The 27,305-nt window shown below is 48.4% G+C and overlaps 1 protein-coding gene and 1 long non-coding RNA gene across 3 annotated transcripts in view; one reads left to right on the top strand and one right to left on the bottom strand.

Annotated features, from left to right (window-relative positions):
• Positions 1 to 9,601: 9,601 nt before the first annotated feature.
• MYC (MYC proto-oncogene, bHLH transcription factor) lies at positions 9,602 to 19,530 on the bottom strand. 2 transcript variants are annotated; one of them, XM_039245733.1, is made up of 3 exons: positions 19,426 to 19,530; positions 11,648 to 12,413; positions 9,602 to 10,544 (listed from the first exon to the last, which is right to left on the bottom strand). In XM_039245733.1, the coding sequence occupies exons 2-3, from the start codon at positions 12,402 to 12,404 to the stop codon at positions 9,985 to 9,987; spliced, it is 1,317 nt and encodes a 438-aa protein (XP_039101664.1). In that variant the 5' UTR covers positions 12,405 to 12,413; positions 19,426 to 19,530; the 3' UTR covers positions 9,602 to 9,984. The 2 variants fall into 2 exon arrangements, with proteins under 2 accessions (XP_039101664.1, XP_039101665.1); XM_039245734.1 differs by lacking the exon at positions 19,426 to 19,530 and adding an exon at positions 13,956 to 14,333.
• Positions 19,531 to 20,131: 601 nt separating this feature from the next.
• Positions 20,132 to 27,305, top strand: part of LOC120240876 — a 117,322-nt gene continuing 110,148 nt past the window's right edge. Inside the window, exons 1-2 of the long non-coding RNA XR_005530759.1 lie at positions 20,132 to 20,168; positions 20,958 to 21,179. This is a non-coding gene — a long non-coding RNA (uncharacterized LOC120240876). The remainder of the gene's footprint in view (positions 20,169 to 20,957; positions 21,180 to 27,305) is intronic.

The following is a 27,305-nucleotide window of genomic DNA, read 5'->3' as shown; positions in this document are numbered from 1 at the left end:
GAGCAAACCAGGGCTTGAACGCCCTTTCTTCCACCCTTGCACTTGGGGACCTTGAATGATTTATTTAATTTTCCTCTGAGTTTTTTTTTTCTTTATCTGTAAAGTGAGAATCATCATAGTTTCTCATTCATGTGGTTGTCATGAAGATTTAAGGAGAAAAATCACAAGAAGTGTTCTGCAAAGTACTGGGCCATTAGAAAATACTTGATAAATATTAGTGTTAATAGTGTTACTATTATTATGTTATGTTATGTTATGTTACGTTATGTTATTATGTATATTATTATAACATATGTTATTATGTTATGTTACTATTATTATTATTATTATTGTTATTGTTATGCCCCAGTTGGGAAGAACTTAATAGTAATGGTTACTTGGTCTAGGTTTACTGATCTATGTTACAGACAAAGGTATAAAATAAGACCGGCAGAGACAATGGCAGTGCAGAAAATCAGCACAATGACTTTTGACTTGACCACAACCCAAGGCTATGGGGCCATGATGACACCATGACCAAAGGATCCAACAAGCATGTTGAGAACGATGTGAACTCCTCCTTAGACCATAGTCCAGACCCCTTCATGAGGCTTCTCGTTGATCTGGCTTAGAGCCTACCCCTTGGGCTTCATCTGGCGATGTTCTTCCTGTACCATCCACTCCTTCCATTCTAGTTTGCTCTGGGTTCCCTGAGTCATAGCAGAGTCTCAGAATATTTGGCCTGACTAACCCAGACCCATCCTCCATGTCTTGGCTGAACACGTTCCCTGAACCCCTAGGCTGTTAGACACCCCCCCCCCCTCCGCCCCATAACGCTCTGTTCTTCCTACTGCTTTGGTCCTTGAATTTCTTTAATTATGCATGTAAATACTTGTTCAATGTCATGCTTCTTTACTACATTGTTAAATTGATTTCTTCCACATTGGCGTCTGCTCTGTGTGTAGGAGGTACCCAATAAATATTTGTTGACTGGGAAAGTCTGAGAGTGGGGTTAAGACCTGGCATGGGCTTGGGGACTGGGCTGGTGGTAGGGTGGCCCTACTTTAGGAGGTTACTCTGGTTTCAAGTAAGGCAAGGAAACAGATCCTTTAGCTTGGAAGACCTGACATCTCAAACCAAATCAGCCAAAGAGTAGTTGAAGGCCCTTGGGAAGACTGGATCTTCTCTAGGGTCTTCATCTAGAAAACAAAGGATAAGCTTGCCTCCAGCTTTCTACCACGTGTCCCCTATCCTAACCCTGAAACAGCATGGTGGGAAGAAACTCCTTTGGACATAAACTTGTCACCAGTTTCTTTCTGGCCACAGATCTTAGCACATGAGTGCACTGACTGCATTTATTTAGCAACATTAACTGAGTCCCTTCTCGGTGCTTCGCTAGCACTAGACATTGGAAATATTGAGACACATAAGCGAGTAGCTCCGGGTCCAGTGGGGAAGCAAGAGGAACACAGAGGTAATTTCATTGTAGGGCGATAGACCGAAAGTAGCAGGGAGGGGAGAAACCAGGTAACATGGAAGCAGATGACCGAGCATGGAGTTGCTGATCTGACACTGCTTTGCTCTACGACCTTGAGAAAGTTACCTGATGACTCTAAAGCTCAGTATGATGAGGAAGTGAGTGTTTTCATCTCAGGGGGATGTTGTGAGATGACAAAACAGGCAAACAACATGGTGAATGAAGAGGGAATCACAGTGCTTAACTGCCATTGGTTACTGTGAACAAGATAAGCCTGGAAAAGGGAACAAGGGAGCAGAGATCGGGGAGGGCTTCCCTGAAGAGGTGACCTTCAAAATGAGACATGGTGGAGATAAACATCACTCAGACCGAGGGAAGAGCAAGAGAGCAGAGATTCGAAGGAGTGAATGTGCTTGGCATTTCAGAAGAAATGCAATTTCCTCGATAAAGGTGTAGCCTGTATCAGAGGGAGCGATTTGGCCTCAGGCTGGACAAGTTAGCCGGGGGACAGATCACAAATGGATACAAAGATATTTGTACTTTACAGTCAGAATAAGAAGAACCAGTAAATTCTTAGTTTGGAAAATGATCTGATCAGCCATCTTTTGAAGATCGTTCCTGTGCCTTCGAGGAGACCAGACTAGAGGCAGGGAGACGCTACTACAGGGACCCGGACAAAAGATGATGGGAGGTGAAATGAGGTGATAGCAGAGGTAAGGAGGCACGTGCACAGAGCCGAGAGGTGCTTCAGAGGTAGAATCTTCAAGACTTGGTGATGCATTAAAATGGAGAGCAACAAGGGGGAGGAGGGAGAGGAAATTCTCATTTACTGAATCTCTGCTAGACCATTTTCATATAATACTTCAATGAGTTCTCTCAAAAGTCTTGGCAGTGAGGTGCGATTCCCATACACTCCCAGTCCACCCCTTTATTTTTGGTTCCCCCTGCCAGTTGGGAAAGTCCGGCTCAGAGTGGCAGTCATTTGGCCTGGGTCACACAGCCAGCGGGTGGCACAGCCAGATTGAAACTCAAGTCTGTGAGACTTCAGAAGCCAGGTGCCTTCAGCTCTGATGTAAGTTCCTGGACTTACTTGTTCCTTTCTGTTGCTTGTGGAACTTTGAAAAAATATGGGATCCTAGGCCCCACCCTCTGGACACAGCTGGACCCTGGGAATCTCTATTTTATAAAAAAAAGATATTCAGGCAATTCAGAGAGTTAGTCAGGGTTTTTAAAGCAGCTGGGCTTTCCCATGCAGCTCTGAGAAGCTTAGCACCACAATTATCCGGTGGGTCAATCTGGTGAATATCTTTTCTTTTTGTGTGCCCAAAAGATGGTCACATCTTTAGGGATGGTCTTTCCTGCTGAGGGAAGGGGCTGTCAGTCAGTGCTCTACCACAGGAAGGGGGCTAGGAACCAGGTTGATGAACCAGCCTCAGGTCTGAATCTGTCCTAGACCAGCCTCCTGGGCATCCTAGGAGACCAATCAGAGGAGCGTGTGTTGACCTGTGGCTGCTGGCTGCGATCTTTGTCCTGGGTCGGATGGGGAGATCCCAGGTGACCTGAGGGTGTGGAAAGAATCCTGAAGCTGCCGTTCAAGCCCCTAGATCCAGCCACCCCTTGGCCTTTTCAGATACATAAGCTAATGCCCACTTTTTCTTCTTTCTTTTCTTCTCTCATTTTTCTTTTCCATTTGCCAATTAAAGCTGGGTTTTTGCTGCTGCTAATCCCGAGACCCTGACTGATAGACTCAGAGAAGCTATTGCTGAGGTTCCTGCTGTCCAGGATGAGTTATGAAGACATCAGAGGTGGAGATAGATTTGGTAGGGGCTTAGCACAAAGCATAGGGTTGAGCAGATTTAAAAAGAAGATTTTGATGGCCCCAGGAAGTAGACACTTAAAATGTATGGCAAATACATTTATTCATCCATTTGTTGATACACTCCCTCATTCATTCAATACAATTTTGGATTTCAGACATATGCCTGCCCTACAGGGTACAACAGTGAGGGAGAAAGTCATGGACCTTGTTCTCCAGGAGTTCAGAGTCTAGCAAGAAAGAAAGATGATATTGAATGATATTTCTAACACAGGTAAACATGGCCTGTGAAAGAGAAATTGTAGAGGGCTCTGGGAGCCCTGAGGAGGAGACCTGGGCCGACCTCTGTCATGACTACCTACAAGAACCATTCTCTGCAGGAGTGGCCATGTCCGGAATGCACCCCCCTCACCTTTGCTCACTCACATTCCCCACACAGCTAAAGGCCTTTGGAATTCCAGGCAACATGATTGTAGCAGGCGGATAAAGATGGGAGCCGTCCCTGAAGAGGCTACATCTGGCTTCGTCTCCCTTTTCTCTGGTATCTTCAGTTCTCTCCCCTTCAGCTCTGCCCCATCAGCATACAAATGAATGATCTCTTCCATCTTTAATAAGATAAGACCAAAATCTATTTAAGCAAATGAAACCAAAGAAAACTCCTATCTTCACTGGATGTATTTATCTCTTTCCTTATCCTCACAGCTACCCTTCTTGAAAAGGTTAGTGAGAAATATTTTCACTTTGCTTTAAAATGGCTGTTCCTTCAACCATTCATGAAGGAACTGGTGAGTTGCTGTCTGATGCCGGACGTTTATGTTGGCGCCGAGTGAGGGTTTGTAGAACAGGACCCATGTGGGTCCTATTGATCTCAGAGCAGGACACATGATCTCTGTAAGAACAAGAAATGTTGGGACGGGTAATCCTATTCTCCTAAGGAACCTTGTCTCAACGGTCAGAGAATATTAGAAGGTGAGCCATGAAAGATGAGTGAAAAGCTTGTAGGCTCAGAGTTGGTGGATGGGTGGGTGGTGGGTCAACAGTGTTTTGGGCAGAGAAGGCAAAGTGTCTGAAAAATCTTGCAGGACATAGGAAAGCCAGAGAGACGAGACCTGTGAGTGGGCAGAAGGCAGTGTGTGGAGGACCTCAGAGGTGTAGGACCTGCTTTGGACTTCATCCAAATGGTACCAGGACCCTTCTCTGAAGGGTTTCAAGCATGGGAGGAGCATATTCATATTTGTGATTTAGAAAGATCGCTAGGGTGGCAGTGATGGAGAAGGCAGTGGGTCTCCAACCCCAGAGGGCTTGTTATAACAGTTTCCTGGTTCCCATCTCCAGGGATGCTAATTCAAGGGACTCTGTGGACTATGTGTTTCCTTCTGTAACACATTCACAGGTGATGTTGATGCCAATGGTGTAGGCATCACACTTTGGGAGGTCCTGGAGAAGGTATTGCAGGAGGGCGGGATGTGTAGGGATGAGTGGGCAGCTGTTTGAACTGAGAAGTGAATGAAAAAGAGGGAGGATCGAGGGGAGGAGTTGTGGCCAAGGAGATTCCTCCATGTTGCTAAGCTTAATGAACCATCTTCTGTGCATCTTGCTGCCCCCCTGTCTTGCTTTCGTAGAAGGGCTTCCTCCTGGCTTCAGCGACACCATTTTCCTCTACCTTCCCTCCGTCCCTTCTGATGACTCTTCTCCTTTCTTCCTCTTCCAGCATTTTTGTTTTTAAATTTATATTCAAGTTAGTTCACATACAGTGTAGTCTGGGCTTCAGGAGTAGAACCCAGTGATTCATCACTTACATATGACACCCGGTGCTCATCCCGAAAAGTGCCCTTGTTAAGGTCCATCACCCATTTAACCCCCACTCCACCCCCCAGCAACCCTCAGTTTGTTGTCTGTATTTAAAAGTTTCTTAACTTCCAGCGTTTCTTGAGCTGTAGCCTTGATTCCATTTTCCCTGAGGGAAAGGGGTGAGGTCTTCAACAGAGACTTTCAGCTCCATCCTGCTTCATAGTGAACACTCTGTAAAGTGTTTTATTTTATTTTTTAAAAGATTTTATTTTATTATTTTACTATTTAAAAAAATTTTTAACATTGTTATTCATTTTTTGAGGGACAGAGAGCAAGCAGGGGAGGGGCAGAGAGAGAGAAGGAGAGACAGAATCCCAAGCAGGTTCTGGACTGTCAGCATGGAGCCAGATGCAGGGCTCGAACTCATAAACCATGAGATTATGACCTGAGTCACAATCAAGAGTTGGATGCTCAACTGACTGAGCCACCCAGGCGGCCCCTAAAAGTGTTTTAAAATAACGTAGAAGCTGATGACCAGTTTTCTTGGTTCTCGGCTAGCCCATAGGTGACTCAGGGCCAGGACATTTCTAGGCGCCTCTTCCCACCCCCAGCATGGTGGAGGCGCACAGTAGGTGCTTAGTAAGTATTTATGAACCAATGAATAATTCTTGCTGTCACCATTTTGCCAGTTCTGTGAATGAAACCAAGCTACTTAATCTCTCAAAATTTCAATCTCTTTATGTATATGGGGACTAGAAGTAGAACTTATCTCCTAAGAGTTGCCTTGGGGTTGAAAAGAGATAATGTAGGTGAAGTGTTTGGCACGTAGTAAACATGAACTACTGTTTTTGTGTTTACTGTTGGTACTGGGTGACTTTGGGAGTGCTAATGAACTGTGGAAACTTCAGTATTGTCACAGTCAACAATCCTCCCGCTGGGCTGTTGTGAGGGTCCGTGAGATGAAGGGTTTGGCAGATAGTGGGTGTGTAATGAAGGTTAATTCTCTCTCTCCAAGCTGTCCCTTTCCCCACCCCCAGAGACCCCTGACTGCACTGGCTTGTTTTATCCCATGATCAGCTGATGGGGTAACAATGGGAAGAAAATGTTGGGGTCTGTGGCTGAGCTCCCAAGGCATTGTTTAAAAACAAAGAACATTCCTTTTAACCTTAGAAGACCTATATCCCATTTACCACTGGTTCCCCTCAACTGTGTCTTCTTGGTGTAGACTAATATGGAGAGAAATGGCATTAAAAACAAAACGCAAAATTATCTTAGGAGTCATTTAGAATCACCTCCTGCCAATTACGCAAGATGAACTTTCTTGGGAATTAGTCTAAATTCTCTCCTGGAGGATCTAGAATGGAGAAAGATTCTTTCCACAGTCTTAGTGCTGGCTGTAGAGTCTTTTTAGTTTTATTTTTTTAATGCATCTCTGTTCTCATCCGATTAGCTTGTTTTTACCCTCCTTCTCCTTTGAAATAGGCCTGTAATGGTCTATAACCTTAAACGTGGAGACTTTCGTAAAGCTACCAGTGCATTTATAGATAGTGTTGTGGGATACCCTTCAACATTTTTGAGCCTACAGACTATTTACTGTCGGGAAGAAATGCTTCAGGGGCCCCTAGCGTGTATGTTTAAAAATTATTACTGACTGAGCCAATCGTTAGCTGTGAAAACAAACCACAGAAGACCCCCTAACACTTGTCTTCTTTCCCAAGCTTTGTGCCGGAGTATGGCTTAAAGACCAGCAGACAACTTTATTTACATATCCTAGCTGTGGCTGTTAGGGCAGGAGGGTGGAAACTTTGTTCATTTAAAAATTTGATTGTTTTTATAATGTGGATCTCCTTTGTTGCTTCCAAACGGCAGCATGAAATAACACTTCCTTCCTCTTTATGCATTGCATCCCTAAACAAAATCACCCCCAGAACCCCCCGGGGTAGTCATTAATTCCTGGACATTGTCCTGGGTAAGAGGCAATCGTCAGTAGTAGCTCATTCCTTCCCGTATATTCTCGACAAAATTGCAAGCTCCTCCCCTCCATCTCCGATCCTTGATTATTGTTATCTACAAAATAGATCAAACAATGGCACAGACCCTAGGGACCCTCTGGGTGGCTTTGGGAACCAATTTGTGTTGGGGTCAAGATCCGCCTGACTTTCTGGAGAAAAGTTGGCATGTGTTCTGTTTTGAGACCTGTCTCTAGCTTTGTATACCTGAGAGGGGGGCTTAAAATCAGTAGTTGGAATGGTTCCCTTCCATCCCCACAGCCAAGCTCTGCATCACTAAGTTTCCTGATAATTTGGAAAGGGGAGTTGTTTTCCCAGTGAGGAACACTCTCTCCTATTCCGCCTGCTTGCCTGGACTGAGTGATTCAAATTAACACCTTCCTTGTTCTCAAGCAAGTTACTCCAGAACCGCACTCCAGCCACAAAGGGACAAAGAATGAATCGTTTAAGATCGCCCCCGCTTTAATAATGCTTTGAACTATTCAACTTCTGTGGATTGTATCTCCCTTTGAATTTAGGTTTGAGGGTGTGACTACATGAAACCATTAGGGTGGGACTTAGGATCCAAAACAAAGGATCCAGAAAAAGACATTAAGGGCTTGAATAAATTATCCTAGAGTTCCAAACCAAAGACGGTAATTATTTACTGCTGTAGGGGTGGTGGTTGGTGCTGGTGGTGGTGGATTAAAGTTCTAAAGAAGAGTCCAGGATCTGAATCTACTCTGAGGCTGGGACAATGAGATAATTAGAACAGCGATAGTAACTTGCATTTACTTAGTCAATGTTCCAGTTCCCCGGCTTGCGAAGCCTTATAATTAATACTATCTACACTCAAATATGCCTTTTCATGTCCTAATGATAACCACGTGTCATGAGTGTCCATGTCTCAAAGAGGTTGAAAGCAAGGGGGTTTGTAGTTTCCAAAATAATGACTCAAGTGACAAAGAGTTAAGTATGTTTTATTTTATGATCTGAACAGTAGCGCTCCAAACTGGCTGCTTCCCAGGGGAGAACGGGTGAATCTCATTTAACAAACGGCTAAGGCTAAGGTAGGAGTGAATGACTTGTGGATTTCTCATAAAGAAAACATGGGGTGGGGTGTGTGTGTGCCTGGGTGGCTCAGTCAGTTAAGTGTCCGACTTCGGCACAGGTTATGATCTGGTGGTCCCAGAGTTCGAGCCCCTATTCAGGCTCTGTGCTGACAGCTCAGAGCCTGGAGCCTGCTTCAGATTCTGCGTCTTCCTCTATCTCTGGCCCTCCTCCACTCGCATTCTGTTTCTCTCTCTCTCTCTCTCAAAAATAAACATTAGAAAAAATTTAAAAACCATGAAACAATGAACAAAATACAAAATGAAACAAACCAAAAAAAAAGGGGGAACTGATGTCCCACAGGGCCTAAATGTTGAAATTCAGGCCATATAATGTGCTAGATTGGGGACTCCTCTTTTTGTGAGTGGCCAGGCTATTCCCACTGGCTCACTGCCGAGGTCTAGCACAGGTTACGAGTGGACTCCTTGGGTTTGAATCTCGGCTCTACTGTTCATTATCAGTGGTCTTTGGGCACATGGGTGAGTCTTTCTGTGCCTCAGATCCCCCTTCTGTTATAAGGAAGTCAACATTGGGCTGATTCCCGTTCATAGGGCTGCTGTGGAAATACTCTAAGGAACATGCTTACAAGAATGCCTGGCACATGAAGTAGGCTACTATGGTTATTATTTGAGTCAGACCATCAGGCCCCAAGCCAAAAGCATTCTTGACCTCAGCACTTTAGACACAGGATGAGCTAAGGCATGATAGTGAAGTGTTAAGTGTTTTTCAAAGAATGGGAGGGGGGCTGACCTGGATTCAGCCTTTTAAAGTGTGGCCACAGAGAAGTTACAAAACCCCTCTACGCCCCTGTGTTTCATTGTTTGCGCAATAGGGTTAATAACGTGCCTCCCTCCGGGACCACTAAAGCATTTTCATCTTCAAGGCAATCAGGGGGCTGGTTCCTACTCTCCTGTCTGGGTTTGAATGTAGGTGGGGGGGGGGTGGTGGCATGGGTTAACCAAATGAGTTTCTTCATCTTCCCCCTCCCCCAATCCTTACCCCCTGTGTATACTTATCTTTAACCTCTGGCATCCCTTTACCTTCTCACCAGCTTACTGCCTGTTCATTCTTCCAGATAGCCAACTCTGACCCCTATCAAGATCTCCAGGAAGCATCTTATAACCCTGAGAATTTAAAGATTTAAAGGACCGAGATCCATTTGGACAAAGAAAAGCCCTTGCCCTTTTCTTAAATAACTTCTTCTTCCATCTTTGTAAACTCATTCCCGTGAGGGCCAAATTTTGTTAATTGGAATTGATGAGAATGAAAAAAAGGAAAAGGCAAGAAAAGAAACAAAACACTCACAACTTAAGATTTGGCTCAATTATATATTTGCCAGGTATTTTATTTTTTCTAAAAACAATAGAAAAAAATCAACTTTAAAAAGGAAAATGTACTTAAATAAAAAAAATTATGGTTTATAATACATGGTTTCAATTCTTGTATAACTGCTATAAACGTTTTATTAAAGTTATTTACATTTAATGGCCATATTTACACAGGAAAACGGGGTAAACTTTACGGATTCTTTAAAAACAATTCTTAAATACAAATCTGTTAAAAGGAAAAAAAAAAAGATGGCAAGCATAAAAAAAAGTTCTTTTATGTCCAAAGTTCCATTTGAGGCAGTTTACATTATGGCTAAACCTTTCAATCCCAAGACCCAGCCAAGGTTGTGAGGTTGCACTTGACCATGCATTTGAAACAAGTTCAGATACGAGGAGTTGCTACAGTTCTGTGAGAAGGAACCTTTTTCCTTACTTTCCCTTAGTAACAAGTGAGAATTCATGAGCGACTCCAGTTCCTCCCTCTAATAGGTGGACTTATGCACAAGAGTTCCTAAGCTGTTCAAGTTTGTGTTTCAACTGTTCTCGTCGCTTCCTCAACAAGTCCTTTTCTGAAATGAGCTTCTGCTCCCCTGCTTGGACCGACAGGATGTACGCGGTGGCTTTTTTAAGGATAACCACCTTGGGGGCCTTTTCGTTGTTTTCCAACTCGGGGATCTGGTCGCGCAGGGCAAAAAAGCTCCGTTTCAGCTCGTTTCTCCTCTGGCGTTCCAACACGTTGTGCGTCCGCCTCTTGTCATTCTCCTCCGTGTCCGAGGACCTGGGGCTGGCACACTTGCGGTTGTTGCTGATCTGTTTCAGGACTCTGCCACTGTCCAACTTAGCCCTCTTGGCCGCGGGATAGTCCTTCCTGGTGGAGGGGGGCGCTGCATAGTTGTGCTGATGGGTGGGCACGTGGCATCTCTTAAGGACCAGGGGGCTGTGAGGAGGTTTGCCATGGCCTCCGGCGGGGGGGGACCCCGATTCCGACCTTTTGGCAGGGGCCTGCCTTTTCTCCACGGAAACGACATCGATTTCTTCTTCCTCTTGTTCTTCCTCTTTAAGAAAGGAGAAAAGAAATCGCAAGGGTTAGCTACATGCCCTTACAGCAATCAAGGACCAGATTAAATGAATGCTATGCAAATATGAGGCCTTATTGTGTGAGAAAGGGCCCTGGCACAACAATGTCATCCCCAGAGAACAAATGAGCCAATCAACCCAGCTCCTCTCGCAATGCAGGCAAAGTCAGGGAGGGACAATGACACCTGGGTTTACGGCACAGATGAGAAAATTACGAATTTACCAGGATAAACCCTTGATGCCAATTCTTACCTAAGACTTAATGAGGCTTTGGACACACCCAACGCAAAGCACATTCCCAAGCACCTCCTGGTTTTAAGGGATTGTACCAAGAAGCCTTCAGGTATTGCAAATGATAGCTGGAAGTCTCTTGGTGTGACTTTAGCAACTCCCTGTTTTACTGGAAGTGCAGAAAGAAAAAAAAATTCTTGTGGCTTTGCCAAAAGTTCTAGGGGTGGGGGAAGGAAAAAAAATAAAGCCCAGTTTTGGCAAGGATCTGCTTTTAAGGGTTCAAAACAGGCTGAACAGAGCCCAAGCCCCTCAGCCCATCTTTAAGGCACTTTCCCTAGCTCACAGCACCAGGGAGGCCGGCTGCCTGCCTCTGTCCACTGCCTGCCCATCTTCATTTTCTATGGATCTGTAGTCCGGGAAAACCCAAGAACTACTCAGAAGGGACGAGGGAGGCACCCCCTTCGCTCTCACAGAGATCAATCCCCTCTTACCCCCCTCCTCTGGCAGCCCCCACCCCCCACCGCGGGGGCAATTAAAACGCTGGAGAAAACTAAGAGGGAGTGGATTGGGTTGCAAGATAAGCCAGCCGATTTAAAAACCCAAAAGAAATTCCTAAGGGGAGGGAGGGAGAGGAGGGGGCCGGCCACTGGGGCGGCCTTCTTCGGAGAAGGGATGGGAGGCAACCCTAAAGCCCCGTGTTCCGGGACGAGCTCCCAGATCCTTCCAGATCTAGCAGTTCCCTTCCCAAACAGAAGAGAAGAGAAAAGGCGGGGTCGACCGAGGGGCCGGTGGAATGAGCCAAGGTACCCAGGCCGGGGGTGGGGGGGGGGGGGGGGGGGGCGCAGCTCACCGGAGTCGCTGCTGGTGGTGGGCGGGGTCTCCTCGTGCAGCGCCAGGGGCTCGGGGCTGGCGCGCGGGGAGGACTCGGCCGAGGAGAGCAGGGAGTCCGAGGACGGCGAGAAGGCGGCGGAGTCCGGGGAGGCGCAGGGCTTGGGCGAGCTGCTGTCGTTGAGCGGGTAGGGGAAGACCACGGAGGGGTCGATGCACTCGGAGGCGGCGGCGCTTAGGTCCTGCAGGTAGAGGCTGGAGGTGGAGCAGCCGCCGGCGCCGCGCGCGGGGCTCGGGCTGCCGCTGTCTTTGCGCGCCGCCTGGTAGGAGGCCAGCTTCTCCGACACGAGCTTGGCGGCGGCCGAGAAGCCGCTCCACATGCAGTCCTGGATGATGATGTTCTTGATGAAGGTCTCGTCGTCCGGGTCGCAGATGAAGCTCTGATTCACCATGTCTCCCCCCAGCAGCTCGGTCACCATCTCCAACTGGTCGGCGGTGGAAAAGCTGCCGCCGCCGCCGTCGTCGTCCCCCCGCGGGGAGAAGGACGCGAAGGCCACGTAGGAGGGCGAGCAGAGCCCCGAGCGGCGGCTGGGGGACAGCGGCGGGGTGGGCAGCAGCTCGAATTTCTTCCAGATATCCTCGCTGGGCGCCGGCGGCTGCAGCTCGCTCTGCTGCTGCTGCTGGTAGAAGTTCTCCTCCTCGTCGCAGTAGAAATAGGGCTGCACCGAGTCGTAGTCGAGGTCATAGTTCCTGTTGGCGAAGCTGACGTTGAGGGGCATCGCGGCAGCCTGCGGAAGGGGGCACACAAAGCGGGGGTTCTTGAGTGGAGGGGGCTCTGGGGTGGGTGCCGCAGCCCCGCGCAGCGCGCGCCCGGATGCCGCTCCGCTCCCCTTGCAGCGCCGGCTAGGTGGCCAGGGGGGGCGAAGGGCACGTCCCACCCGGTCCCAGGGGGCGCCCTCCTCGATCTGGGACACACACTCGGGGAACCGGCGGCGCAGCGCCGCGGCGACCGCGCCGCCGCCGAGCACTCGGAATCCGCTCCGGCCTCCTGGGGCGGCCAGAGGCGGCGGCAGCCGGGATCACACAATCCGCCGAACCCGAAGGCGCAAAGTTTGCGCCACCTGAAGGAGGCGGCGGGAGGCGGCCGCGGCGGGAGCGGCTGCGCGCGACCCCCTCCCGCGCCGGGCCCCTCCGCGCCGCGCCCGTTCCCACCCGCGCGCTCGCAGCGCGGCTGCCCCCGCCGGCGCCCCTCCCAGCACCCCCCCTCCATCCCCACTCCCAGCGCGCCCCCCTTCCCGCCTCGGCCGGCTTTCCTCCGCGTCTCTCGCTGGCTGCTGGGGCGAGCCTAGCCGCCGGCCGTAACAGTTCCCCCCATAAATAAAAGGGGGTGTTGGATAATAACCGGGGCACCTCCCTTCAACACCCAGCACGGCGACGCGACTGCGCCAGAGCCCGGAGCCGGGCGTCTTCCCCTCACCCGCCGAGGGTAGCAGCTGTTCTGGGAAAGCCCCGAGCCCCGCTCCTTGCCTTCCCTTCGCACCCCGGGGGCGCGGGGACACCCGAGGGGGCGAGGGAGATGGGCGCGGAGATCTGCCCGCGTTTCCCCCAAGTCCGCGATTCGGGGAGACTCGGACACATCCCTGCCCAGCCTCCCTTTCCCTGCTCCCTGCGCCTCGCCAACACCGAGTCCGAACCAGCCACCTCGGGAGACCAAGATCCCCAATTTTATGATTCGCTTAAAAAGCCGAGTGCCAACTTCTTCCAGGGAGCAGGGGGTGAACGGGGAGCGCGGCGGGGATCCGCGGGCGGGACGCGCCGCGGGGTCTGTCTCCGGCTGTCAGAAATGCGTGCGCTAAGCCGGAATTTAAATGCCCTTTCCGAGACGCGTAAAAGTCAGCGGCTCCCACACGCAATGTGTAATTCTTACTCCCAGGAGCTCGGGATGCACCGGGCTCTCCCTCCCCTCTTCTCCCCCCAAAAATCAAAAGCAATTAATGCAATAAAGCAGGAATGTCCAACCGGTCGAGGGCAGCGTCAATATATACGCAAGCAACAACCCTAAAGACTGACTTTCAAAAACGCACCCGCTTTCCGTCCCGTCCTGACCGGCCCCTTTACCCCATCCAGCTCTGGGTCGTCCTCACCCCCCCCCCCCCCCCCCCCCCCCCCCCCCCCCCCCCCCCCCCAGAGCTGCCACAACTACTCGGAGAAAAGTGTCAGTAGCGCAGGAATGGCAGAAAAGACTCCCCCGATTCGGGCATTCGACTCGCCGCGGCATTCAAGAGCGCCGGGGAAAATAAATGAAAAGACGCATAGATCCGGGTGCTTACCGGATTTTCCACTCTCCGAAGGAAATCCAGCGTCCAAAAAGCGGCGAGGAGCGCCTTTCCGAGCAGCGGGTCCCGGGCAGCGGCAGGGAGGGAAGCGTCTCCTCGCCCAGGCGGACCGGAGAGGCGCGTCCTCGCTCGGGTGTTGTAAGTCCAGGGAACGGCGTCCGCCCGCCGCGACGGGCAAAGTTCGGCGGCGGCAGGGGGAGGGCGGCGCGGGCCGGGGTCTGCGCGCAGGGTGGGGTGGGCCGGGGGCAACGCACCCTTTCTCTCCGGATCTCCCTTCCCCGGGCGCCCGGAGCGCGACGCGCCTCGCTCGCCTCGCTCTGCTCTTCCACCCGGGCGGGAGCGCCCGCTCGCTCCCTCTGCCTCTCGCTGGGATTACTACAGCGAGTCAGATAAAGCCCCAAGAACCGGCTTTTATACAGCACGATCCCCTCTCCCCTCCTCTTTTCTTTTTCCCGCCAAGCCTCTCTACAGCCCTGCCCTTCCAGGGGCCGGCAGGGAGCCAGGCGGCGGCCGGGGCGCGGCGGCGGCGGCGCGGGCAGCCGCGGCGGGGAGAAGCGCCGCTCGGGGGTCCTGCGCCGCGCAGACCCTCGCCTATAAAGGGCCGGTGGGCGGGGACTCGCGAGAGAGGATCTTTTTTCTCTCTCCCCCGCCCTCCGCTTTGGGAACCGGGGAGGGGCGCTCCTGCCGGGGCCTGGCTGGGAGGGGGTGCGGGGAGGAGACTGGGCCCCGGCTGCCTGGCGCTCCAGTGCGCGCGGAGCGGTCGGATGTAAACAGTCGGAGCGCAGCCCGAGCCGAGGGCGCGCGCCTACCATTTTCTTTTGCGGCGGCTCAAGCCCCGTCTGCCTTTCTCCGCGGCTCCTCCGGCGCCGCGCTCGGCCGGACAGCCCGCATGCTTGGCTCGCGCGCCTAAATCCTCGCAGGCGGAACAGCTGAGCCTTCAACACCGAACGCGACGTGTACCCACCGCCCCGCCACGCACGTCCCTGGACGGGCGCCTCCCGAAGGCTGGGGAAAGGGCAGCGTTCGGAAAATAAATCCTATGAAGACAGGAGGGAAGAAGGGGGGTATGGATGGGCTCGCGCCCCGAGTGTGTGTCGATGGGGACAAACACTAAGAGGTATAAGGAGGAGAATGATGCCTGGAATATTAAAATAACTCAGCAACCCACTGCCACGTATACTTGGAGATTGCGTTATGAACAAACACCCATTGCATTTGTCGGGGGTGTTGTGCCTTATATGCGCACAGCTATCGATCGCGATTGGATACCTTCTACCCCGAATGAATTCCCCAATTTGCTGTCAAAGCAGCAGGCAACCCCCTCCAGCCCCCGCCCCGCCCATGCAGACCTACAGTGAGCTCGACAGGAGCCGGCTTTTTCCCCAGGACGTGCTAATAATCCCTGAGATCTTTTCTGCGTGTTCCGGAACTGGGTTCTGGGAGGAGCGCGGTTGTGGGTGCGCGCCACAGGGGACCCTCCCCGGTCCTGTCCCCACGGGTCTGCACCCGCAAAACGCCCCCCCCCCGCCCCGGTGTCCCCAATTCCGCAGCCAGGTTTCAGAAAAGAGGCAAATCCTCTTTGCGCCCCGTGGCGCTGGTTTGCACCCGTCTGGGGGTTCCAGGTTTGGGGGAAATCAAAGGCGCCAGACGAGAGAATTTTGGGGAGGAGGGCGCAAGCCTGGGAATGGAGTTCCCAGGAAGGGGAGAGCAGGCGAGCTTGCGTACCCTGCCCTGGGAGTTTGCAGAGACCCTGCTGAAGAAGACCGTTAACTCTTTCCTCCTCAGGCAAATTGGACACTTACTTCCTTCACGGGTGTTCTTTCTTCTTTATTATTGGAATTGAGATCCTGCACACACACACACACACACACACACACGCACACACACAAGCATCGATTCTGATCAAAGTAGAGGAGTCAAATATTACTTCCGTGCCTTTTTAGTAGGTCTTGGGCCAATTAAAAATTGGCAAATTTCAAGCATTAATTTCCTACTTCACTGACTAAATTTTTTTTAACACCACAGTGAAAGTGCTTAAGTATAATCCGCGTACATCTATGAACATTTCTTGTACACATCAACTCAGAATGTTGCTCAATGCGACACATGACTTATTCGCTCCCTAAATTAATCCCTATTCAATATCTACCTCCGATTCCTTCGGGATCTGCTTTTTTTCGTTATACTAGGGGACTAAAAACAAAGGCAATCTTCCCAACCGTGGCCCCTCATCCAAAAGCATTTTAGGTAAACTCCCCCTCCCCCCCAACAGGAGAAAATTCGGGGAGAAGGGAGGAGGAGATCTTGCGTAGCGTGTTTGTGTTTGAGGTAAATTATCACCCGTTGAGCTTGCAGCGCAGCTTTCAATTGTTAAATGAGTAGGAACTTCTCCAAAAAGAGCGCACAGCGCAATACAGCTTTAAAGGTTGCAAATTACTCCGGCCGCCAGGCCTTTGCCGCAAACTCGGGGACCGACCAATCCCTAGTCGAGGTTTTGCTGCAAAGCGTCTTCCCCCCGCCCCCTCCCCAGGCTACACCCGCGCTCGGGTTTGCGAAAGTAAAGTAAGTGTGCCCTCTACTGGCAGCCGAGATCACCGCGTCCGGATGCCAACCGAGGCAGGGAGGTGGGTGGGGGCAGGGGCGTCCGGATCCCCGGGGTTTCTTTCGGGGCGTAGGATGGGGCGGCTCCTTGAAAAGAATTTCCAGCCCTCCTTACCGACCCCAGGCCGATTGCAGAGGAGAGGAAGGGAGAGAAATTGGAAGGAAAAGTGGTTCAGAAGCAGCTCTTGAACCGCCTAAGCAGTGGTGAAAATAAATCCATCACTACTTATTGACAACGAGTATCACCCTATGGAGAACTGATGCTATTTATGGAAAATGCAGAACAATTAACAAGTACAGACACGGAAAACAATGTCCGACGAAACTCTAAAGCAGTGAAACAAGCTTTAGCTCGCACTTCTTAGAAACCCATCATCTCCTAACCACCAATTTTTAAACCAAGACACTGGATTTATTGGGGAAGGCGAGGCGCAGTGGAAGGGGAGGGGGATTTGGATTTTGTTATTATAAAAAGTTTTTTTTCCCCAAAAATAGGGCTGGTGAACAAGAGCCAAATGTTTTGATAGTGATGGGGGAGGGGCATTTGGGATTCCTCTGGAGAAAAGTGTAAAGGAACATTTTGATAAAATGTTTTCGTACCCAAAAGACTGGGCAATAAAGCTTGCAGTGAACGTGTCGGAAATTCACACTGTATGCTTAGTAGGTGAATATTTCCAGTAGGTTTCTTTTTCTGATGAGAAGGATGCTTGGCAATGCCTGACCACCTAGGTCTATCCTCAGGAAATTTGGCAACAGGAGTTCCTTCCTGGAAGAGGCCTCTTAGGGTGGCTTCCCAGGAATCTAGCACTTTAGGCTTTGCTCTGCTGGAGGCTAACTGACTACAGGCCACAGGACACACATAAACAAAAACAACAAAACACAAAGCCAACCATCCAACCCATCAAAGAATGACAGCAAAAGTAGGTTTAGCCCGAACTCGAGGGTAGTTTTCGAAAGCTGTTAAAGACGGCAAAATGCCCTACCTTTTTTAAAAAAAATCGAAATATATTTATTATGTTTTTCCAGGTATCGAATTTAGTGATTCATCACTTACATGCAACACCCAGTGCTCATCCCAACCAATGTCTCCCTTAATGCCCCTCCCCCCTTGAGCCCTTCTCCGCTCACCCAACACCTGCTAGCAACCCTCAGTTTGTTCTCTGTATTTAAGGGTCTCTTACGGTTCACCTCCCTCTCTCTTTTTATATTATGTTTGCTTCCCTTCCCTTATGTTCATCTGTCTTGTATCTTAAATACCACATATGAGTGAAATCAAAATATGCCCTGTCTTCATGTCTGACTACTGAATTATGGCAGCCTCGTGCGGGATGGTTAAGGACATGTGCACCCCCCGCAGAGAGCTGCCTGTGGGTTTGGGACTCAACTCCCCCAGGCTGGTGACATCACCTGGGGTGTTACTTTCAAGTAACAGCTTGGAGTTATTTTGTGCCTCGGAACAAAGCAGGGGCCATCTCATTTTACAGCCAAGGAAATGGAAAAATCAGATCTCAGCCGGGTTAAGGGACTTCACTGTCTTTCAGTAACTTTTAAGAACCACTTGACCTAGAGTAGACATTTGCTGGGTTGAAAAGGGCTGGAGAGATTAAAACAGATAATATCTTTGGAGATGACCAAAGTGATTCATGCTCATTGTGAAAGAAAAATTGTAACATAGGAAAACAAAGGAATAAGAGAACCAAAAGTTTGTAATCCTGATCAGCCAGAGATAGCTGTTGGGGTTTATCTGTTAAGGACGCTTTTTAAGGGACAACTTTGGTCTCTCTACTTCCTTTTGCAGGTTAAGAGAAGGTGTCTATTGGCCAGGCATTCCTGGTTTGCTGGCCTAGAGGCACGCTAAGGCTGTGTCTCCCCTTTTTTAGGGTGTTGCTGGGTTTCTAAGAAGAGGCAGGTCTTCAGATCAGCGGCTCTGTGATGGCCCACAGGGTTGGGACTGTGGGGAAACAGTTCAGTGAGATTGCCTCCTGGAAGAGAACACTGTGTCACTGCAGAGAACATTCTTTCCTCTAGGATGGTACAAATAAGAGCCGTTGATTCTCACAAATCATATTCTCACAGAGACTTTGTGAGCGCCACTTTCATGCTTAGGAAAAAAGAAAGATGTGTAAGAAAGAATGAGCAATTTCACCCAACTTTCTCCATTCTTTCCAGAGACACAAAAGGAGAGATTCAGAATGTGTGACTCGCAGAACATAACGCCAGTCGCCACCTTCCCCTCTTCTTTGAATATCTCCTATCCCCAACCCTCAAAAAGTTTCCTATAGGGGGAGTTGATCTTTGACAGGTAAGAGAAGTGACTAATATAGACAGAAACTGGACCCCGGTGATCCAACCAACTCCAGTTTAGGAGCGAGACAAAAAGCCCCTCTCGATAGCTGGTCTATAATTTCAAAACCTCTTGAGGTCATGTGGGGCCTGTTGAGGAGGGAGGAGAGAGGGGAACATGATAAATATATTTCTCCAGCAGCAAGATCATTTTGAAAGAAGGGCCATGAGGTTCAAACCCAAGCTGGCCAGGGAATGTTAAATGAAGGGGAAGGTCTTAACTGCCATTTAACCGACAACCCTGTGAGAGGAACACAGGAAAGCTCTGCAGCAGACGAGTCAAGGAAATCCAGCCAATCATTAATTCACAGGTATGGTCACAAAAAAGGCACTGATGAAAATCTTTGTGCTTTTTAAAAAAAAATGCATTTTTTTTTTTTAATGTTGTCTCCCTCTCCCCACCTTTATATAGCACAGCTTAAAGCAACCGAGAAAGGAAAACAAAATAGATGTTTTTAACTTAAAACCCTAGAGCCTACATTTCCTGCGTTGTGTTGAGTACATTTCGTCGCTCTCTTACCCACTGACTTCAGATCCTGGCGGAGGGTCCTGGGTTGGACCCAGTAAAGCCTGGTCTCGTCTCCAGCTTGGCATTCTTTGACTCCTCAGTCCTCTGTGAGCCTGCCTCCTTTGTAGCTGCTGGAGTAGACAAATGGTTCCTTTGTTTAGCCTCTTCAAAGGCTCGGTTTATTGTTCTGTAAGTGCTAACTCTCAACCAATCTCAGAAGTTTCCACACTTTGGCACTCACTTGGCCTGTCTTTGCTATGGTCCTTTTGGGCGACATCTGTCCCCAGGATGGACCCTAGCTGGGTTGGAGGTGGAGGTGACTGCAAAGGAGACTCTCTAAGGGAGGATTTGGGCTGTTTAATCTCTGACCTTCCTCTGGAAGCCAGTGGGAATGGGAGCTTGTTTCTTTCGTGGGTTTGTGGAAGTCCCAGACCAAGGCTTCTGACTTTCTGCGGGTAGCTCACCTTTGTTCTCCTTTTAGATTGTCTCTTCTTTCTGTAAGTCCTTTCAAATGGACTTGGTTACAGAAGGACCTCTCTTTTTTCTTTCTTTTCTTTTTTAAATTTTATATTTTTGGGGGGAGGGGCAGGGAAAGGGAGACAGAACCCCAAGCAGGCTCCATGAGAAGTCAGCGCCGAGCCTGTTGTGGGGCTCGAACTCACAAACCTGGAAATCATGACCTGAGCAGAAATCAAGAGTTGGAGGCTTAACCGATGGAGCCACCCAGGCGCCCCACAGAAGGAGCTTTCTTGAAGGTACCTAGTGACCTCTGATCACCAAAGCCGATGACCTCTTTCCATTTTCCTTCTTGACTTTGCTACTCTCTCTAGAGGGGAACTGATGGCTTTGGGAAATGATTGCTCTTTTGATTCTCATAAAATGATGACTCTTAACTGGAGGTGATTTTACCCCCCAGGGGATCTTTGGCAAAGTCTGGAGACATTTTGAGTTGTTACAAAGGGGTGGGGCTTACTATGGAATGTCCTGGGGTGCCCAGCACAGCCCCATAACAGAAAGGTGTGTCAGGTTGGGAATACCTGGTGTAGCTCCACATTCTGCTGAGGTCATTCTCACCTCTCCAGTTTGTTCCCCCCTTCCCCTCGCTCTTCCTCCTACACATCACTACGTGTAGCTGCTGGAATCATCTTGCAGTGGACTCCTAATTGTTCCTAGTCTCACAATCCGTTTATCCTTGCACACCGATTCATTCGCTTCTTCATTTGGAAGTCTTCAGTGGCTTCCAATGGATGAGAGGAGGCTCCATGTTTTGGGCTCGGCATTCTAGGCCCTCGTGCAGCTGCTCACCACCTACTCTTACTCTTTTTTCCACCAAACCCGCATGTCAGAGAAACAGGTTATTTATAGTCACTCTGAGTGACAAGCCAGCCTCCACCTCAGCACTTTTGTTCAGACAGTTCCTCTTGTCTTACTGCCTCTTCTGGATTTATCTAAGAATTACCTTTCTTTCGGGACCCAGCAAAAGCCCTATTTTCTCTGTGGAGTCTCCCCTTACTTACTTACCCTAGCCCGTGATCATCTTACAGAATCATCAACGTTTGGAGCCGGAAGCAGTATTGGAGAACATCTACTTAAGTGGTTGGAAACAAGTGTGTTCTCCGAGTGGCTTCAAGGGGATGCCTGGCTAATATGGACTCACTGTGGCCTTTTCTAGTCATCAGCGATGGGCCTTCCCTTCTCTTCTCTTCAGCGATGGGCTTAGTCTTCTGACAAGACTACAAATGTCACAAGTCGGGAATCAAGTCTGGGTGAGTGATTAGTTAATCCTCCTACAGAGAATGGATGCATGTTCACACGCCACTGGGTGAGAAATCTAACGGGTAGGCTTTTCCAATTACTTTTTGGCTATGTAGGAATCTGTATATGAGAAGATGTGGAATCAGCTTGCCCCGGGCACCTCTTCTGTCATGACTGCTTGCTAAATCTGGCAAGTCACATGACCTCCCTGAACCTCACTCTTCTCATCTGTAAAATTGGACTACCAGAACTATAATGCCTATCTTACTGAAGATGCTGTAAGAACCAAATGAGATAATGCATTTTATACAGAGTCTTGTGCCCGGCTCGCACTTAGTGAATGTTAGCAGTGGTTGGTATGGATCCTTGATTTAGCAGAAAATTATTTATTGAGCTATTTTAAGTTTAATCTATCCCTATTTCATGGTGCTCCACAGAGAATCGCATCACATCTATATCCTCTATCACTTCATCAAGCATGAAAAATGGCGGACTAATATAAGCTTGTCATTGGACAGATGAAAAAGTGAGGTCTGGCATCACAAAGAGATTACCTAATGTTGGTGACTAATTCCTAACCCACCCCTCTCCTGACTCCAACTGCTACGAGACTTATTATTCTAAGCATAAGCCATCTTATAGACCTGTTCGTCCAGAAAGAGCAAAATCCTGGAAGTTCTGTAAGGCAGAATTATGTATTGTTCTTACTTAAGACAAACCAAGGCATTGTGTTAGAATTGCTGTCCTTTGGGGGGACCCATGGTCTGTCCAGGGGCTGACCAGCAGGGAGTGGTCTCTTAGGAGTGCAAGGGATGGCCTTGATCCCAGGCCACAAGAGGCTTGTGCTGAAATCTGCCTCTGCCTTCGTGCCCTGGCGAGCTGGCCTGGACACTGGAAAAACGTTTCCTTCACAGCACAGACAGACATCTAGATTTGGAAACTCTGACTTCTAGCCCACATTTCTTCCTATCAGATTTTAGTTCAAGCGTTGCTAACTCCGACGCCTACAGGGGCCCAGCAGGGAATGTAAAAGGGGAATGCAATAGGGAGTGGTGGGGACTGTACCAAACAGCAGAACATGTGCCCGTGTGAGCTAGGCAGCTGCTACACAGCCCCTTCAGCGTTGGTCTTCTGATTCCTCAGGGAGAGGTAGAAACTCTGGTTTTAAAATGTTGGCAACTGATTTTAAAAAATATATGTAGAAACAAAACAGGTCGGTGAGATAGATTCAGCCCTCGGGCTGCCAGTCTAAGGTCTCTGCTTTTAGGTTTTCGTAATCCAGCTGATGGATAGTCTTGCAGGAGCTTTTCCTGATGATTTCCGCCTTCCCTCGAGCGTCTTGACCATTCCCTCATTCTTTTGTGATAAGAAATCTAACAGTGTATGGCTTTGGTGGGTTTTCATAGCTGACTCCTTGAGCAGAAGCTTGTGGGGTTGGGGGCAGATGATGCCTGATTTGCGTCTGCATCTGCCGAGAAAGTCAACATATTGCACAATGCTAGAGCTGCCATTCACAGAGTCCGTGGTGCACAGCGTCTTAGCCCCCGCCGGTGCTGCTGATCAGGGCAAGTTTCCTTTGGGAAATGCTGGAAGAGTCAAAGAGAGCCCTTTACCTCTCACTGCTGTCCCTTCCCTGGTGCATAGGGCCAAAGACATTTGGGTGTCAAAGGGAACACTAGTGTTAAGACAATGAATATCTATAAATGGACGAGTCCTTGCCCTCCAGAGAGCTTGGTAAAGAACACACTCTTTCTCTCTGTCTGTCTGTCTGTCTGTCTGCCTGGAAAGTTTTGTAAGGCAGATTAGCCACATTTTTGCTTGTGTTGGTAGGCTTGCAGACTTGTGTCGGTGAGGGGGTGAGGGCAGAGGAAGAAGTGGTGGACAGAGGCGAGAACCTGGACCTGACAATCCTCTAACGCTGGCAGTCCTGTGAGCCTTGTTAGGTCAGGTTCAAATTCTGGCACTGACTTTGGATATGGAGCCTTGGAAGAATCACTTCCCCGAGATGTGGCTCTGCCTCCCCAGTTTCTGTAGAAAGTGGTGACAACCGTGGCTGCCCCGTAGAGCTGAATGGGAACACACGTCCTCAGAAACGAGAGCTGCCCTGTGGTTAAGCTTCGCAGGGTCCTCCGCCTGGGAGCTTCCCATTTCTTCCTTTTCTCAAATTGGAAGGCTGTCACCTACCTCAGGGGCTTATTCGAGGGTTCAGGGTGAGAATGCATCATACCTCCCAAGACGTGTGCCTTAGCTGGCATCTAGGTGGGCGCCCTCCTCCTGTAGGTCTTATTTCTGGGGATGATGCACAGGTTGGTGACTCTGGCCATTGCTTTCTGCTTGCACAACCAGGCAGTCACTGCACCCGGCCTCCAGTCTGCGAGGTAAGGCGGACTCCCCTCTGTGCCCCTCCGTCCAAACCCCATCAGTGCCTTTGGAAACGCTTGCTGCCGTCTGTGGGCCATCTTGGCATTAGCACTCTCATTCCTCTGTCTGCGGGGAGGGCTGGGGGGAGGGAGTAGATGTTGGGAACTGGCCAGGGAACTTCACAGGCCCAACAAAGACTTTTTTTTTTTTTTTTAAAGGGTTGATTTGGTAAGAGGCAGAGGGGAATTCCATGGATAAATAATAATTTATGCAAGGGATGCCACCTGCTTCTCTGTAGTGCATAATTGCAGGCTCATTTCCTTTCCCCTTCCTTGCCCTTTACCTTTCAACCCCTTCAATAATTATATTGACACCTCCCCAGCTAACCAGGTGGGGGGAGAGGCATGGGGTGCCCACCTCGGAAGCTGGCTATAGACAGTTTGCCATAAGACTGAAGTAATTAATTTTAATGCATTAGAGGATTCAACACTAAATAAGAACATATTGAGGTTCTGGAGGGTATAACTGAATGTTGTGCTGGAAATTAATAAAAACTGGCTTCGCTGGAGATATTTGATTGTAAATTAAATTTGGTCTTTGAACAAAGACTCTGTTATAGGGCTCTCTAATTAGATTAGGAATCAAAACCGGTGTACCCCAAGCCCTCTCATCGCCACCCTGCCCTTACTTTAGCTTCTGTGAGAATGTTTTGGGACTCTGGATTTAGGTATGAATTCCTCTGTCTCTCTTTGTAGCTTGGGTGAATTCTGGCAAAGGCAGTGAGGGGAGAACCTGGCTTTGGTGGGGAAGGGATGGTGAGGTGGGGGTTCAGGGATCATTTTGGGAGTCACGCTGAAGTACTTCCAGCCGAGAGAGTAAACCGGCTTGAGGACCAGCGCCTGCCTGCTGATATGTTGGCTCACATGCAGATTTTGACCTTCTCAGCATTGATGACATTTGGAAATAGGTGCCAACACTTAAAAGCCAATAGATTACACATACAAGTCTGAGTTTCTGCTTCCCTCGAAAAGCCAGCTTTGCTAATCCTGGGCTTGCCTTCTCATGTGGATGGAGGCTGAGGGCAGCCGCTGCTTCAGAAGAGCCTCGAGCTTTTCACCTTGCTTCAGCCCCCACCACTCCTTACGCTGAGCCCACTCCACTAACTTACAGCTCCTTTCTGGCTTCTGCCCGGTCCTTGAAGGCCTTTGAGCTTATCATGTCCCATTTAGAAAATTGCCCAGTCTATTTACAGCTCTAATTACAAGGAAAAACTTCATCTTTTGAAAGGAACTATTTAAGGGGCGCCTGGGTGGCTCAGTCGGTTAGGTGTCTGACTTCGGCTCAGGTTCATGGGTTCACGCCCTACATCAGGCTCTATGCTGACAGCTCAGAGCCTGGAAACTGCTTTAGATTCTGTGTCTCCTTCTCTCTCTGCCCCTCCCCTGCTCACACTCTGTCTCACTCTGTCTTTCAAAAATAAATAAATGTTAAAAATTTAGAAAGGGGGTATTTAAGAAATAGTTATTGGATAATGATGATACTAGCTAGTATTAAGCACACACTACATGCCCATGCACCTACCCTTTTTTTTAAATAATAGATTTATTGAAATGAAATTTACATACCATACTATTTAAAGTACTTTGTTCAGTGGTTATTAGTATATTTGCATGATTATGCAAGTATCACAGTGATTACTTTTAGAACATTTTCATCACCCTCAAGAGAAACCCCATACCTGTTGGCAGTTACTCGGCTATCTTCCCTCAATGCCCAGCGCTAGGCAAGCACTACTCTACTTTCTGTCTGCGTGGATTTGTTTATTTTGTTCATTTCATATCAGTGGAATCACACAGTGTCTGGTCCTTTGGGACAGCCTCTTTCACTTAGCATATTGTGTTCAATATTGTGGCACGTATTAGCACCTTACTTTTTATTGCTGTGTAATATGCCACTGTATGGCTCAATCACGTTTTATTGATCTCTTTATTTGCTGAGGGACATTTGGGTTGTTTCCACTTTTTCACTATTCTGAATAATGCTGTAATGAACATTACCGTGCAAATTTTTGTGTGGATGTATGTTTTAATTTCTTTTGGTTAAGTGTGTAAATATATACGTACACATACATATATATGTGTATGAAAATACATAGGTGAGACTGGAAATGCTGGATCATATGGTAATTCTATGTTTAACTATTCGAGAAGCTTCCAAACTATTTTTCAAAGCAGCGGCACCGTTTTACATCCCACCAGCGGTATATGAGGGTTCCAGTTTCTCCACAGCCTCGACAACACCTGTATTTATCTATATACTCTTTATTATACTCACATTAGTGGTGTGAAGTAGTATCTCATTGTGGTTTTGATTTGCATTTCCCCGATGGCTAATAATATCGAGTGTCTTTTCAAGTGCGTATTGGCCGTTTTCCAGCCCTGTTTTAAGTGCTTAAGTGCAATAATTCTTTGCACCACAACAACCTTGAGAGATAAATATTATTATTACCACCCTTCCCTATCACCTGCCAATCAGATTTTCAGTTGTAAGCTTTCTTTTCAGAGGATGAAATTAATCCTTATTATACACAAGGGAATTTTAGTTCCTGGTTCTAGATAGGAGTGTAAACCTCAAAAGAAGTCTGTTTGATATGTAGTCAGCCCTGAACAGTAATTCCTCAGTAATTCCTACTTATCGTTCATTTCCTCTCAGGACCTTTGCATGTGCTATTTCCTCTGCCTTGAGTAGTTTTTTTTTTTTTTAATTTTTAAATGTTTGTTTATTTTTGAGAGAAAGAGAGAGAGAGAGAGAGAGACAGAGCATGAGTAGGGCAGGAGCAGAGAGAGAGGGAAACACAAATTCTGAAGCAGGCTCCAGGCTCTGAGCTGTCAGCACAGAGCCCGATGTGGGGCTTGAACCCACGAACTGCAAGATCATGACCTGAGCTGAAGCGCCCAATGAACTGAGCCACCCAGCTGCCCCTGTCTTGAGTAGTCCTTCCCTGGCTAACTTTTGTTCATATTTGAGGTTCTCTGAGAGGCTTCCCTGGCCCCTCCAGTCCAAATCTGGAAACTTGTTTGCCCTTACAAGACTCTGGACTTACCATAATCACATTCATTCATTTGTGTCTTTATATTTTCTCATCTTTCTTTCAAAGAAAATGTTTTGTTTTATTCACTTCTAATTATGCTATCTGCATGCATTTGTGTTCCACTTTTTAAAAATGTAACACTGTATTACAAAAATCAGTGACATAATTGAAAGCGTAATTTTAAGTGACTATAAAAATATTAAGTGATGATGAAAAGCCCATTTAACCATTTCCTTTAAAAATGTTTAAGCTTTTAGAGGCAGCTGGGTGGTTCAGTTGGTTGGGCCTCTGACTCTTGATTTTGGCTCAGGTCAGGATCTCTTCATAGTTGTAAAATTGGGCTCCGTGCTGACCATGGAACCTGCTTGAGATTTTCAATTTTCCTCTCCCTCTGTCCCTCCTCCCTTCCTCAAAAAAAAAAAAAAAGATTAAATTTTATCATTGCTTTGCTATGGTAAAGAACACTGATAGGAACATCTTGGGGCATAAAGCTTTTATCTACAGGATCATTTCCTTAGGGTAGAGTCTTAAAAGTAGAATATGGAGTCGGAAGTATTTGTAAGGCCCTTGATATATATCGCTAAAGCCCTTGCAGAAAGGTATTGTGGTGATTTAGACAGCCCCAAATACATATGACGGCGTTAGCTCTGGGTTCATTATCGTTCTAAAAAAAGCTTTGCTTTAA

This window comes from Hyaena hyaena, unplaced genomic scaffold, assembly GCF_003009895.1.
Source record: "Hyaena hyaena isolate Hyena2069 unplaced genomic scaffold, ASM300989v1 scaffold_268, whole genome shotgun sequence".
NCBI classification, from domain to species: domain Eukaryota; kingdom Metazoa; phylum Chordata; class Mammalia; order Carnivora; family Hyaenidae; genus Hyaena; species Hyaena hyaena.
The sequence above is the reverse complement of the archived record's forward strand: the minus strand, read 5'-3'. Positions and strand labels throughout refer to the sequence as shown.

Coding starts and splice junctions, on each gene's coding strand:
- MYC (XM_039245733.1), bottom strand. CDS start 12,404: ATGCCCCTCAACGTCAGCTTCGCCAACAGGAACTATGACCTCGACTAC. Junction 10,545..11,647: donor CACCACCAGCAGCGACTCCG/GTGAGCTGCGCC, acceptor CCTTTCTTAAAG/AGGAAGAACAAGAGGAAGAA.